At 38.4% G+C, this 16174-nt stretch overlaps 2 protein-coding genes across 3 annotated transcripts in view; one reads left to right on the top strand and one right to left on the bottom strand.

Annotated features, from left to right (window-relative positions):
* The window catches only part of LOC121330457 (protein BCAP-like), a 37688-nt gene extending 26408 nt beyond the window's left edge, over window positions 1-11280 (bottom strand). For both annotated transcript variants that reach the window (XM_041276986.1, XM_041276988.1), the window contains exons 1-9: window positions 11175-11280; window positions 9571-9673; window positions 9287-9406; window positions 8952-9098; window positions 7565-7752; window positions 7270-7399; window positions 3430-3561; window positions 540-614; window positions 334-405 (exon numbers count right to left, since the gene is read on the bottom strand). In XM_041276986.1, the coding sequence (XP_041132920.1) occupies window positions 334-405; window positions 540-614; window positions 3430-3561; window positions 7270-7399; window positions 7565-7752; window positions 8952-9098; window positions 9287-9406; window positions 9571-9672 (966 nt within the window). In that variant the 5' untranslated portion in view covers window position 9673; window positions 11175-11280. The remainder of the gene's footprint in view (window positions 1-333; window positions 406-539; window positions 615-3429; window positions 3562-7269; window positions 7400-7564; window positions 7753-8951; window positions 9099-9286; window positions 9407-9570; window positions 9674-11174) is intronic.
* Window positions 11281-14422: 3142 nt separating this feature from the next.
* Window positions 14423-16174, top strand: part of LOC121294151 (zinc-binding protein A33-like) — a 4378-nt gene continuing 2626 nt past the window's right edge. The window contains exons 1-2 of the mRNA XM_041217743.1: window positions 14423-15206; window positions 15999-16094. Of these exons, the coding sequence (XP_041073677.1) occupies window positions 14625-15206; window positions 15999-16094 (678 nt within the window). The 5' untranslated portion in view covers window positions 14423-14624. The remainder of the gene's footprint in view (window positions 15207-15998; window positions 16095-16174) is intronic.

Below are 16174 nucleotides of genomic sequence, written 5' to 3'. Positions count from 1 at the left end.
TTTTATAAATGATTACAAATATTTTAGTATGGTAATATTTTCCTTAATTTTCTTAAAGCCCCAATTAATGCTAAGCAAATATGAATTCCATATTCTTAACATATACCTGTCTTATTACTTTAACATTGCCAGTCCTCCTTGTATTGTGCTGAGAATCTTTAGGTTCTGTTAATGTTCCCTTAATTCAGGATATGTACAATAAATATTTTAAAATACAATACATAAAGCTAATAAACTCACTCTCTAAGGTTTAGGTTACTATTAAGTCATGACTAATTACTCAAAACAGATAAAATCCTTACAAGACAAACGTCTCTCGATTGCTTCACTCACCCTGTCCTTTTGACGCATATCTCTAAGTTCCTCAATAATTCTCTCTTTTTCATCAATTCTTCTTCTTAGATGCTGACAAAAAACAAACAAACAGCATAATGCTGTCTTGCTCCAATACTTTAGAAATGTTGCCCCCCTGTGGAGGCCTCATGTCAATGCACCTGGTATATAAATAAATGACTAACTAAATCTGCCACAGAGCTCACCATGTTCTCAGATTCAGCCTCAGTCAGCTTCTTCAGTAAAACTTCAACGTGTTTGTCAGCTTGAAGACGACCTGCCTAGTAGATGTCAAAAAACAGGGGGAAAACATGATTTAACGTTCATCTCTAGATCTCAGAGTATATTATATGGGTCCTATTTTAAAGCAAATGCTGCAAGTTTGTAATGCACATTTCTCTGGTATCCCAAAACACATGCTGTGTCTTGCTTATAGCTCATTCAGAACACTGCCGCTAGAAGTTTGACTAAAACCAGAAAAGGTAACACATTACTCCGCTTTGGCCTCTTTGCACTGGCTCCCAGTGCAGTTTAGAATTGATATCAAGATTTTGCTTTTAGCCCTGTAAGACCTAAGATCCTGAATACTCCTAACTGCACTATTAGATCACAGGATGTGGGTCTGCTGGTTATTCATACATGAAGAGCCTTTTCTTGTAAGGCTGCATCCACACTGGACAGAGCGACACAAGCAAAGTCGCCGAATGTCAGTCCACACCAGACACGACTGGGAAATGATCCAAAACACTGGAAATAAATACATGGCCCAGCCCATGCATTCCTATTGGACAGACTAGAGATGGGCTGTCCCATTACAAAACAGGTCTTGTTTTGATAAAAGGTTACCACCCTGACCCCTGGTAACTCCGTTGTAAAATAAAGGTTGGACTTGTAAAATCCATAGATCAGAGTTATTGAACATCCCTATATCTCCAACAGTTTTGTTGTTATCATTATTATTATTAGTAATTGTTCAGTTGTAGTCGTACTATTTTTTTTTTGTGGTACCAGTAGTAGTAATAGTCTAATTTGAAGCCCAGTACATCTCCAGCTACCAGAATACCACTGGACAATAGTAGTATAGTTGAACAGATATTTTCAACAACAATTTTATTGTTATACATTTATATATAAAACTTACTGCAATTTCAATTGTGTTTCTTTACAAATTCATTCTTTGAACCTTTGTTTAGTAACTAAGTATTTTAAAGTGCAACATTTATAATTATTATTATTACTTTTATTATATTGTTGTTACGCACTACATAATCACCATCTTCATCATCATTATTAATAATAATATAATAATAATAATAATAATAATAATACTACAATAATCTGTGTTACCATGCACAGGTCATCACTTAAATTGTAGTTTTTTTTTTTGTTTTTTTTTTTTTTAATTGTCGCCAATGGTTTTTTACCCAAGTTTTCTCCCCAATTATTATTTTTTATCCCAGTTCACCATTGCAACCCCCTCAATGACTTTGGAAACGGAGGCTGAAACACACGTCCTCCGAAACGTGCTCCTGCCAATCCATCATTTTACACACTGCAGATCCACAGAGAGTCCACTGGTACTATAGGTCTGGTGGCTAAAACAGATCTGAATGGCTCCACTGCAGACCCAAAGGCGCCCTATCAGCCACAGCGGTCGCTGGTGCGCAGTGAACCGTGGATTGCCCTGCCAACCTCTGCCGCCCGGGTAGGGAGGGCTCTCAGCCAATTGTGCACCGCCCCCTAGGAACCCCCAGTCACGGTCGGCAGTGACATAGCCTGGATTTGAACCTAGTTTTTCCTTTTAAAACAGTCCGGTGAACTTGACAGAAAATGCGTTATAAATATGGCTCATAATCTTCAAAACTATGTATGAGCTTGGTATTGTTGGGATGTGTTACATAGAATACAAACATATTGCTGGCTTTGGTTTACAACGTATAGTTTAGTAGGACCTCAATAATATTTTAGATTGTTTGGTGACTCCCCACAAAACTTCACTTTATGCGTATGTAAAGACATTCTTCTTGTCACAGATTTGTGCCATAGAACAATTTAGTGAACAAAATGTAATTTATCATAAAAGCAAACAAACAAACCAAAAAAAAGCCACTGCTTCAAATTAGGTCACATGTTTAAGTTGTGTGAATGCGGGACCTTTTTTGTGTCATTTTTAAAAGTCAGCAAAAGTGCACATTTTTCATTTAAATGCTGAATATGTAGACTGGATGTATGGTCTGGTTTATTTTTGCTTATTAATAAACCTGTTTTTATGCAACTTACATAAAATCAGGAAAAACATGTCTCTGTGCTGCCAAATGTACCACCTGCAAGCCACTCAAACATAATCTTTCTTCTGGATGTCTTTGCAGTTGTTCAATTTGCAATCCTATAATAGCTACTGTTGCACCTCATAATTAACTTTTCATCGTCCATAACTAACTTGTTTTCAGACGTCGTGTCTTTTAAGGCATGTGAAAACCTATCTGTTTTGCAGTTTTGATTGAAAACAGGATTTTCTTTTTGTGCTTTTTTAATTCAAATTGTATTACATCTTTGTTTAGACTCTTCCTTGATCAAATTTTACAAATAACATTTTGTATCTCTTAATTTCAGTTTTTATCAAATTCTGTAGGACTTTTCAATTCAATAGTTTGTTTTTTTGTGTTTGTGCGCGTCTGTGTGTGAAGCGCTTTGGGATCCTTGTGATGAAAGGTGCTATAGAAATTATATTGTGCAAAATTTAAATTCTGTAGTTTTTTCCAGGTTTTATGACATTTACTTTACATTTTGTCATTTGTATTTTAGGAATGCCTTCTTGTACGATTTATCTATCTGTTAAAAATCATACAGCGTTATCCTTATCCTGCAACAGGTTCAACAAATCGCTGCCTTACATCTACACAGCTTTTTTGTAACAACCTTTAATTAAACAGTGTCAGTGGTGGTGTTCAGCCAGTTGTCAATACTAATACTCACTGAATGATGGGTGTAGGAAGGGGTGGGTTTATGCAGGATGAGGGACGTAATAAAGTCTACATCATTCTGTTTGGGAGATTGCAGGTTCAATATTTAGTTTTGATCTTTTTTGATACTCACTTCTTCACCCTGCAGATCTTTCAGTAGGTGACGGAGTGTTTTATTGATGACTTTAAAGTTATCCAGCTTCTCCAGCAAAAGATTTCTCTGTCTGGACATCCTCATCACATCTTGATTGGCAAGTCTTCCATCCTTAAAAAAAAAAACAAACAAGAAAATACAAAAAAAATATCAGCAATAATTTTCACAGTAAAACAGACCTCCAATGGGATATTTTAGTGCCAAAATATTTAGCTTTGCCTATTTTAAATATAGATCCAGGGTTAGAAACCAACGCACGCCTCTGCAAATTAAAACTAATGAGGACTAGTTGATGTCTATTTCTCAGTAGTTCTGTGGAAGAGTGCTTAAAAACGTGTACAGATATACAGTGGCTTGTGAAAGTATTGACCCCCCTTGGCATTTTTCCTATTTTGTTGCCTTACAACCTGGAATTAAAATGGATTTTTATTTAAATTTCATGTAATGGACATACACAAAATAGTCCAAATTGGTGAAGTGAAATGAAAAAAATAACTTGTTTCAAAAAATTCTAAAAAATAAATAACGGAAAAGTGATGTGTGCATATGTATTCACCCCCTTTGCTATCAAGCCTCTAAATAAGATCTGGTGCAACCAATTACCTTCAGAAGTCACATAATTAGTTAAATAAAGTCCACCTGTGTGCAATTTAAGTGTCACATGATCTCAGTATATATACACCTGTTCTGAAAGGCCCCAGAGTCTGCAACACCACCAAGCAAGCGGCACCATGAAGACCAAGAAGCTCTCCAAACAGGTCGGGGACAAAGTTGTGGAGAAGTACAGATCAGGGTTGGGTTATAAAAAAATATCAGAAACTTTGAACATCCCACGGAGCACCATTAAAGCCATTATTAAAAAATGGAAAGAATATGGCACCACAACAAACCTGGCAAGAGAGGGCCGCCCACCAAAACTCATGGACCAGGCAAGGTGGACATTAATCAGAGAGGCAACAAAGAGACCAAAGATAACCCTGAAGGAGCTGCAAAGCTCCACAGCGGAGATTGGAGTATCTGTCCATAGGACCACTTTATGCCGTACACTCCACAGAGCTGGGCTTTACGGAAGAGTGGCCAGAAAAAAGCCATTGCTTAAAGAAAAAAATAAGCATTGGTGTTCACCAAAAGGCATGTGGGAGACTCCCCAAACATATGGAAGAAGGTACTCTGGTCAGATGAGACTAAAATTGAACTTTTTGGCAATCAAGGAAAACACTATGTCTGGCGCAAACCCAACACCTCTCATCACCCCGAGAACACCATCCCCATAGTGAAGCATGGTGGAGGCAGCATCATGCTGTGGGGATGTTTTTCATCGGCAGGGACTGGGAAACTGGTCAGAATTGAAGGAATGAAATGCAGGGAAATTCTTGAGGGAAACCTGTTTCAGTCTTCCAGAGATTTGAGACTGGGACGGAGGTTCACCTTCCAGCAGGGCAATGACCCTAAGCATACTGCTAAAGCAACACTCGAGTGGTTTAAGGGGAAACATTTAAATGTCTTGCAATGGCCTAGTCAAAGCCCAGACCTCAATCCAATTGAGAATCTGTGGTATGACTTAAAGATTGCTGTACACCAGCGGAACCCATCCAACTTGAAGGAGCTGGATCAGTTTTGCCTTGAAGAATGAGCAAAAATCCCAGTGGCTAGATGTGCCAAGCTCATAGATACATACCCCAAGAGACTTGCAGCTGTAATTGCTGCAAAAGGTGGCTCTACAAAGTATTGACTTTGGGGGGGGTGAATACTTATGCACGCTCAAGTTTTCTGTTTTTTGTCTTATTTCTTGTTTGTTTCACAATAAAAAATATTTTGCATCTTCAAAGTGGTAGGCATGTTGTGTAAATCAAATGATACAAACCCCCATAAAATCCATTTTAATTCCAGGTTGTAAGGCAACAAAATAGGAAAAATGCCAAGGGGAGTCAATACTTTCGCAAGCCACTGTAATCTCACGTTCACAGGCTTGAGTTTAAAAATTGCAGGAAAATTAAATTTTCTAATAGGGTGTAGCAGTGGTGAACAAACATTCATAATGCTTACAAAACAGTTACTCAGAACTGAAACCTCCCTTCATCTCCCCTTGTCATGCAGAATTTTGCATTATGTGAATGAGTCAGTGTTTTATTGAATCACTATTGTTTAACTGAACTTTCAGTATAAACAAAATGTACTTTCTAGACATCAAAACAGTATTAAAAAAATGGCCATTTCCTCATATTATGTTTTATTTTTCAATGATGTATTTATTTTTTGAAAAAGACCAATTGCTTGAACACAACACACTTATTTGGTAGGTTGATCTTTAAATCAGTGTAAAATCATAAAGTACTTAAAACTATATAGATTTAAGGGATGGTTGCTGAAGTAACTTAAAAATGCACAGAGTCCTTTTCTTCAATCAGTTGCCAGGTTTATTGAAATATGCAGGGAGTCTGGTCCCAGGTACAGGACAAACAGAATACTCATCATTACAATCTTTGCATGACATTAAATACCCTTCTGTATAGATGGTCCACCTCCCCTTTCTCTGACACTTAACCAATGGTCAAGGTAATTTAATTTATTGTGTGAGTGTGTGTGTGTGTGTGTGTCTGTGTGTGTAGTCTAGTGTGACAACCTCTGAACTCAGTGCATTCTTCACACTCCTGGAGACAAAAGGTCCATACATCTGCCTTTTGTTATCTTCTTGGGACCCCCTTTGATCCTAGTGGCATTATCTCTTTCGATCTCTCTGAAGTCTTTAGAGCCTGTGCTAATTGTAGTCCACAGCATTGTTATCTCGTTAGCTTGCAGTCATTGTTGGGCAAGAGCTTGTAGACGCAACGTCTCTGTCAATGGTTAGCAGTACATGCAATTTGAACCAAACAGCCTGCTATCTGCAATATTAGTCTCTTTTCAGAAAAGAACACCAGTATAGCTCTGCCAGTCCACATGCGTAGCAAACTCCCAATCAATTCTCGATCCATGTTTTCCAACAGTTGCTTAACTATGTTGTATTGCTAACGTATTCATACTACAAGATTTATGTCATATGGTCCGTTTCAAAGAAATGGAATGTGAGGAAATGGCTATTCACGTTAGCTATTTTGTGTTTTTATACTGTTTTGATGTCTAAAAAGTAGATTTAGTTTATAACACCAAAAAATTACATTTAAACCATGGCGATGAATAAAATCAATAGCGTATTGCATCTTTGAAGTAAGTGTGAAGTCATTTTACAAAAATGTGGCTTTATACCGGTTTGCAACCCCCCACCATAAAAGAAAAAAAAAAAAAACAGTGATTTGCAAACACAAGGAATATGACAGACAGACACTTCAAGTAACCTGGCTTTCACAATCTGACTGGCTGTAGTAACTCTACACCTTCAGAAAATAAGATGTTCTGCAAGGTTTGTGTCCAGTATGACAAAAGCCAGAGTGGCACATTTGTGACTGAGTCATCTACCTTTAAGATAGAGTCCATTTTAAAGCGCATAAGCTATCATTTATTTTTGATCACATGTTTGTTTTGTTATTTTTACATTTTTATAAGCTGCTATTGGATAGCATGACAGTCAAATTATAGGGCTAGTTCTTACTTTTTCCCCTCTGAAAATCTCATATGTATGGGTATAGCTATAAAAACATAAAAGTTAACCTTAAGTAAATGCTAAAGTACAATGTGCAAATATATAGCACACTGCTTATCAAAAGCAACAGTAGCAATTCAATTTCGAGAAATATAAGGCAATAAAACTGCTTTTGGCATGCTTAGGCTTTTACAGGAGAGATTCTTAAACAGTTAAGCAAACAGGCATTAAAGTCGACTTACATCTGAATATTCAGCAACCGAATCCTTAAATGAAACTAGCTGTATTTCTGCAGAGTTGGCTGCCATTTCTGCTTCAATGAGCGTTTTCAACAAAGACTTCTTGTCCTCAGCATGAACATCTTTGCCCAACCTTAATAAAAAACAAGTAAAATGGTGTTAACCACAAATACTAATACAACTGTATACAAGCCAAATTGGCATGCCCCTACAGTTTAAGCATTGTTACTACTTTGGGGGACAAAAATATAAGCCGCATGAGCAGCTTCTGGGTGCCTGTTGTAGAAACAACACCTACCTATTCATTTGTAGATCTCCGAGTAGCGTAGAAGGGCTGTTGTGCAATCTGATGCTCCCTTGGGTTCGGTTTTCAAGCCCAGTTGAGTATCCAGTTAGGTCTGCTGCAAGTTCCACGTCCTCTGTTCTTGTAGAAATCAGTTCCTCTGACACCTCTTCTAAAAAATCCTTTCTCCTGTTCTCTAAAAACTACACACATAATTTAAATCCCCGTTTACTAAAACATGTCTGGCTTAATTCCTCATCAGGTGCACAAGCATCACATCTGTTAATTATAGCCTGGGGACATTCAGTGTCTGGTTCCACCTGTGCATAGGTAGAGCTAATTAGCTGTCAAATGAAATGAGAAACCTTAAAGTCTGTATACTATACAGTGTAACAGATATTTCATAGTTTTTATATTGGTTTGTTTATGTATTGCTTTAATTACTTCTGTCTGATAATGACATGCCAGTACACTTTGGGTTGAATTCCTCTAAATATTGTAGAATGTGATGCGATTCATGTGTACCATTTACAAGTACCATTTACATGTACCATTTGTCAGCCTTCTCCGTCCAGTACACTATTGTACATAAATAATGTGTGATCATCACGCTTTGAATGAAGTGAATAACAAGGACATAGTTTCAAAGTCTGTTGATCGTACCTTATTTAGGAAGTGTGGATGACATTTGGTGCCTGACACCCAATGTACAATTTCTAGTCCATTAAGAAAAGTAAAACCAACTTAAATCGAAGAATTGCTCAACTGTGACAATGTTGCCCCGCCCCTGTGTATTTCTGTGTTGTATGTTGTGTGTTAATGTTAGTGTATAGTCATTCGTACACAGGATGTAATATGGGGTATGCGCATGAGTGTTTAAAATGTATATTTCTATTTAGGCACGAGGATTGTATAGCACTTCACGTGCAGGTAAAATGTGGTAATATGTGAGCACGGGGAATTGCACTATTAATTCAAGTGCAGTTGTACCGAGACTCCAATTGAATGATTGATTAACAATTGAGTCTCGGTACAGCTGCATAAAAGCAGCATGTTTTCACTCACTCGGGGTTGTGTGTTCGGTGAGTGGAGAACGGGTGTGGAGAGGAGAAAGTAAAAAGTAACGTAAATAATAGCAGCTCACTGTGTTTGTCTGTGTAGTTCGTTTTTGTTTGGCTGCCAGTGCCGTGTCCTGTGTTTTGTTTGTCTTTTACAACCTTTTTTTTCTGTCTGTGTCACTATTAAATGCTGAGCGCAAACAATCGCTCAACTTCACCCAACTCCACCTCTCTGTTGTTTATTTGTTGGTTCCTGGTTCTGGTCTGACGTTACCCACTACAGCAGTCGTTGTGACATCAACACACACAAAAAAAATAATAATAATTTATATATATTTCCTTACCTCATGTCCAGGACCTTCCATTTCAACTCTGAGGCCATAACCATGTCTATCAAGAGCATCCTTCTTAAAGTCAAAGTCACTCGAATGGATCACTGAACAGATTTTTTCTGCTTGTCTGGAAGTTATAGTTGATTCCTGTGGAGTCCTCTTTCATGGGAAACAATACAAAACTGTCAAGACTCCAATAAAGTACTGAAACAAATGCTTTCAAAATACATACAAAAGGCCACTGTATAAAAAAAGAAATAAAACAAAAGGTTAAGAAACTTTAAAATATACAAATGCTGCTTCAAGAAACATCTAAATGGAATGCATGGCCGAAATGCCATACCTACCTCCTTGTGACTTTGCTGAGGCGTCCTGTCCTTCTTGTGAACCGTTCTTTTTTTCCCCTCCTTCTTTGTACTCATACTTCCTGGGTCTGTTGCAGATGCTGATATGACAACATGGGACTTCTAGGAAAGGAATACACAATATTAAAAGGGGATATTTCACCTTTGTCATCTGTAGTTTATGTAGATTAAATCTTTTAACAAATCCCTGGAAAGAAAAAAGCAATTTGCCTGTGCTATCTATCTTAACATAGAATATGGTTCTTCAGAAAATGCCATTTATTTACCTCAATTGAAGCAGGAAGAGACTTGCTTCTTTGCACATGCACGTAAACAGGAGTGATTTCATTTACATGTACATGAACTGGGGAAGAAGATCGGGCCTTCATGCTGAGGAAGAAAAACAACTATCAATGTGTAAATTGCTTAATGAACCCCATAAACCAATGCATGGTTGTTTTGACTAACCCCATAAACCAATGCATGGTTGTTTTGAAGACATTTTGAAAAATCATTAATTTACATTGAGAAATTGACTTGATGCAGCAGGTTCGTCTTCATTCCTTGTCTTTTCAGTGCCCTCTACTATGAAGAGCTGTACAAAATCAAAGTGGAAAACTGCATATACATCTACTAAATTGTATAATTCAGCCTTTTTATAGTATTTAGACTTCCTTTTTGCAGTGATCTGTATGGCCAAGCAGTCCCCCCACATTGTGGAGAGCATGAGCTGGGTGCCCTGAGAGAAGAGTTCACTACCAGTTCACACACCCTGAAGATCTTCCAACTGAAGAGAAGCTTGACAAGTACTGGAAAAGGCTGCACAGTTCTACCTACTTTGTGCAGACTAATGAAGGCTCCACTCTCATTCCCCATTCAAAAGCCAGCAGTGAGAGAACATCCTCCGCGCTTAAGAAAATTGATAGAGTCCAGGGCTACTTAGGAAAGGATACCATTCAAACCCTGCTTTCCTGCAAACTGAACAGTGGCAGCTGCTGTTATGATTCCAACATCAGTGACAGAGTCCTGAGAGATTGCAAGTCTGTCACTTGAGCATACAACATGCACCACAAAACACAAGCATAACAACACCATAATCTCTAAGGCTACATTAAAGAGGTTAAGCTGTATTCTAGTTTAGTTTCTGAGCATCCATATTTTTTTAGAAGTTCACTGACCCCTCTCAGCAGGAGGGGGTTAACACTATCTCCCTTAACGCTACCCCATACAAAAAAAAACCCTAGTCAAGTGTCCTGTGACCATGACAAGTATGCTGGATTGTTTTGTTTTTTTTCGTGCATAACTCGCAGCAAGTGCAAAGGCAAAGTAAGATAGAGGAATACACTAATTTTAATAGAATACAATTTGCAAAAACCCCAGAACGATTATTAACCTTCTTTTTCTTGCCAAGTATTTTTACCGTTACACTCTCACGGAAAATTTGCCTTTGCACTTCAAAAACGGGCCCAAATTCTTCATCATCATCATCATCTGTGTCACCCACGCTCACAGATATCACTGGCATTCGGTTATCTAATCAAGAAGATAACAGACACCCTGAAGCACTTAAGCGACATAGATAACTAACTTACTACTTAGCATTAGCTGTCGTTTATCTTAAAATATAGTGTTGAAATATACCGGTAACCTTACACAATTTACATTCTGAAAAGTCCTAGCTAATTTTACGTGTGCCAGTCGCTAACTAACATGACTCGAGTTTTGACAGCTTCCAAACGAATTATGTTTATTAGAATAAACCCAACTGAATTATCACAAAAAAAATAATGTGAACTGTGTTCAGCCAGTTAAGTTCCCTTAGTTATTGCAAGAGGCATGCATACATTCATATAAATTGCACAAAATACTATATTACCAATTGAACTGTTACCTTGTAAAGATGTAGTTTGATTCAAACTGTATTTTCTCCTCTTGTTTTCTCTGGTTTGTCTGTTAGTATCAGCTGTTCCACTTTCACTACAGCTGACGCATCACGCCGAATTCTGATTGGGTAGTTTAAATGTCTTACTCTAGTTACTTCTTCTGTGATTGGCTTCTGTGTTCCTGTAACTTAACAACCAGGGGAAAGGCGGAAGGGGGGGGGGGTTGGTTAGTGTGTGTTGTCATGACGCCATCTCAGAGTTCAGATTTAAAAAGACATATCACTTTGTACCGGAGCACATTTTTATTTCAGTCGAAAAAATGATGAGCACGTTTCTGAGCAAATACAAGCGGGCTTTTTCTGTGTGGATTCAAAATCAATATATGTATGTAGTGTCTGTACATTGCTGGATGCATGCCCGCAGTCTTTTTCATTTTAATTATCAAATGTAATGTGAAACTACCCTTTTACGATTTTATTTCGAACAATAAGCCAACATTGAAAATTTCAATGCGTTTCTTATAAAATGTTTTCAGTATACATATTTTTGAAGTATTAGTCGTCATAGTAGTACGCATTCATCTTTCACCAGGGATTAATTTTTACATTTATACAATTCTGCTTGTGGAAAGTATCTGGAGGGACAAGCTTTTTTTTTTTTTTTTTTTTTTTTTGAGTCAGAGATGTAATGATGGATTCATGTGACGCTCACCTCTAAAACCTTTCAATCTTTAACAATGCGTGTAAAAAAATATTGTGCTTGCTCTCCTTTCCAGTGCCTGTGGTTGGAGCAGCCCTGAGAATAAAGGCTGCATGTCTGTACTTCCGATTGCGACCCAATTTTTGGTCTCAGTCAGTGGTCACCGACGGTCGGAATGACATCATCCGCACTGCAGCGAGAGGCGTCTTGTTTGAAAAGTCGTATTGGCTTCTGCGACTGCAAAACGCGCAGGGTCGGATGATAAAAAAAAAAATCCAACGTTTGTGGCATGGTCTCAAGCCAGTGAAGCGCGATAGAGCAAGTTTTTGATGAACCCAATAAAGATGAATAGGATTTTAAACTTGCCTCGAAACTGAATTAAAGCGTAAATGAACCTTTGCTAAAAGTATTGGTGCTTCCATAGCTACCAGGCGCAGCAACCACCTGTATAATAATAACAATAATAATGAATACAATATATTTGTATTTGTATTATTATTGTTCTTTTTATACATTTGAGTCACTAATAAGTTAACGTCGCTATTTATTTTCTGTATTACTTTCCCTATCAAATCAGTAACGTTGCTCAGCTGTTCAGTACGTCTGACCGGAGTCAGTATGGAGAACAGCTGATCAGTTTTACTTGTTTGCTGCTCAAAAATATATATGAGCCAATTTACACATTCACTTCATTCATGAGACGGGCAATTTTAAAATCCTGTCTCAGTATTGCAGGATTGTGGAGCCTGTTGGCAACCCTAGTCACAAGTCGACACCGACAGCAACGCAGACTGGCTGAAACTGTGCAATTATGACCACTTTACTGCGTCAAAAAATCTGCGAACTCGGGGTGCTTATATTGGGGTGCTTATAACGTAGGGATATATATATATATCTATATATATATATATATATCTATATAATATGATATATATATATTATATAAAAAACGAGTTTTCTTGGTTGTAGGGTTCCCAAAACCATACACATGTGTGGAAACGTTCCTTTCAAGGGAAACTTTTGTTTGAAAACAAGCACTTTCCTAAACCTACTGAAAGGATGTGGAGTCATGGCAAACTACACTCATTGATTCTATTTAAATCTATTATGCGATTGTGATTCACCATAGATACAGTTGACACACACATATATATATATGATATATATATATATATATATATATAATATTATATATATATGATATGCACACACACACACACACACACACACACACACACACACTGAGTGACATTAGGGACACTTTCCTAATATGGAGTTGCACCCCCTTTTTGCCCTCAGAACAGCCTCAATTCATCGGGGCATGAATTCTACAAGGTGTCGAAAGCGTTCCACAGGGATGCTGGCCCATATTGACTCCAGCACTTCCTAGAGTTGTGTCAAGTTGGCTGGTAGTGGATCTCTACTCCGAATAGCTTGTTCTATCTCTTCCCACAAATGCTCAATTGGATTGAGATCTGGTGATTGGGCAGGCCACTGCAGTAAGGTGTATTCACTGTCATGTTCGTGGAACCATTCCTGGACAATCCTAGCATTGTGGCATAGGGCATTCTCCTGCTGAAAAAATCCATTAGGTGATGGATACACTGCTGCCATGAAGGGATGCACCTGATTGGCAATGATGTTCAGATATCCTGTGGCATTCAATCGTGGCTCCACTTTTATAAAGGGGCCCAATGTGTGCCATGAAAACACACCTCACATCATCATACCACCACCACCAGCCTGCAATGTTGACATGTGGTTTTCTCCATACCCTAGTTCTTCCATCAGCGTGAAACAGCAGGACCAGGCAATGTTTTTCTAGTCCTCCAGTGTCCAGTGTTTACATTCCTTTGCCCACTACAACCTCAGTTTCTTGTGTTTTGCTGAAAGTAGATGAACTCTGTTAGGTCGTCGGCTGCCATACCCCATTCCTGTCAAGGTACGACGAGTTGTGCATTCTTTTATGGGTCTTTCAGCACCAATGTTGTACTGTACTGTCAGCAGACTAACTGTAGCCCGTCTGTTGCTCTGCACAATTTGTGGCAGCCTTATTTGGCCTTTTTCATCAATGAGCCGTTGGCTGGATGTCCTTTGGGTGGTGGACTATCCTTGATACACACGGGTAGCTGTTGAGTTGAAAAACCCAGCAGCGTTGCAGTTCTTGATACACTCAAACCGGCGAGTCTGGCACTTCCTACCATACCCCGTGCAAAGGCACTTAAATCTTTTGTCTTGCCCATTTACCCTCTGAACGGCACACATACACAATTCAATTTCACTGCTAAAAGGCTACGGCTTAATACTGTACTCGTATTAGGCATGTAGGACAAGACGTGATATATAGGTTTAAATGATTTTAAATGAGTACCTTTCATTTCAGTCTCCAAACACATACTGGTATATGTAATGTAATGTAACAATGTCAGGATATTGTCGTTCACGGACTCTTTTGTGTTTTGGTGTTTTTATACAATACATTAATAGCTTAAGTAATCACACGGGCAAACTTAAACGAAACACTCACGCATGCGCATATCTCAAAGTAGTTCAAAATTCCGCAAGGGGCGAAATTAGGCATGACGCCGATACTACATCGTGTCTTTGTTTTTAGTTTTGGCTATCTTATCAAAAACATCCTATGACGTCCATGCGATGATTCACATTTGGAATGTTAACTGAGCACTTATAGATAGGTTTGTTCGTTCTCAGACTAAATTTGCAAGATGCACCAGTGTTCATAACTGAAAAGTGAAGAAATGGACTCGGCCGCCCTTAACGAAGAACTGGTTTGTGCTGTTTGCCGTGACGTTTTCGTGGAGCCGGTAACACTACCTTGTGGACACAATTATTGCGACGAATGTGTCAATCAACTGAAAAAGTCAGCTTTAGGAACCACAGCAAGAAGCAGATCCCACTATACATGCCCGCTCTGTCTAGCGCCCTGTGAAACCGGGATTGAGCTGAAGAGGAATGTTGTGCTGCACAATATCATTGAAAAGGTCTACCAGCAGCAGCTCCAGTCTGGGGCGAGCGTGTTCTGTAGCGTCTGTAAAGGTCAGCAGAGAGCCCCGGCCGAGAAGACGTGTGTCAGCTGTGGAGAGTCCTACTGCTCTTTGCATATAATGCCCCATTTGGAAAACAAGTTTTTCCATCAGCATGTGCTTGTGAGCCCCACCGCAGAAACAAACAGGCTTTGCAGAGACCATGGCAAAGAACTGGAGCTTTACTGTAAAACTGACTCGACCCCGTTATGTGTTTATTGCATGCTGCCCTCTGAGACTAAACACCTGGCTGGCCATGACGTTGTCAAGCTGGCAGAGGCGAGACACATTGTAAAAGTAAGTAGGCCAACAACAACTTACGAAGTGTTCTCACAGGTAACCAAGATACACTAATGATCTCTGTGATTCAGATTTTCATGCAGGACAGCTTGTACTATTGATCTGGACACGTTTCGACTAAAGTGGACACCACCGTGTGATTGTAAAACGACGGTACCGATAAAGATATGTTACAGTAGACACACCTAAATACTGTATATTGTATCTGGTCGCTGTAATATGTTTATATACGTTAGAGTAATACGTTTCTATAGTAGGTTACCAGTTAGCACTATTTACAGTAATCGGAATGAGAAACACAGTGCTGGCCATTCACTTTGTTTACATTGCTGATGGGTTACAGTCACAGATAATTTCTTCCCTGCTGGAAGTTATCCTGCCACTGAATGAATTGCAGGTCAAAAATATTATACTAACGATAGAAAGTAAAAAAAAAAAAAAAAAAAAAAAGGCATTTATGTTTAAACATGATTTTTACTGGCAATAAGGCAGCTAATTTTGCTTTCATCGGTAGCTGCACAAAACTTTTTCTTAATGTAACTACCCTAATCCCTTGCTCTAAACTTGAGACCCATAAAATAAAAACAAAAACATCTTTCTTAAGCCCAGAGGTTAAACTACATTTTTCTCACTGCCAGTACAATTTGTAATGTAAAAAAAAAAAAAAAAAAACAGGAAAAAAGTTGCGGCCAGTTTATTTATTCTGGTTCCAGTCACTGTAGATAGATGATAAGAGCCTTTTTATGCAGTTTCTTAACCCCTGATTACTAAAATAATTGTGTTTTTTAGGAGGAATGTTTTGCCAAACTTGGCAATATAAAAGAAAATCTTTCACAGGTCCAAGGAAGTCTGCAGAAATTGGATGAAACTGCTTCATGTTCAAAGGTACTGCAGAATATTTGCGGATATTATTTTGAACATAAATACATGTGATGTTTTCACAACTAGGCACATGAGAGTTTTTT

The sequence above is a fragment of the Polyodon spathula genome, chromosome 18 (genome assembly GCF_017654505.1).
Source record: "Polyodon spathula isolate WHYD16114869_AA chromosome 18, ASM1765450v1, whole genome shotgun sequence".
Classification (NCBI taxonomy): domain Eukaryota; kingdom Metazoa; phylum Chordata; class Actinopteri; order Acipenseriformes; family Polyodontidae; genus Polyodon; species Polyodon spathula.
This window is presented reverse-complemented; position numbering and strand designations above follow the sequence as displayed.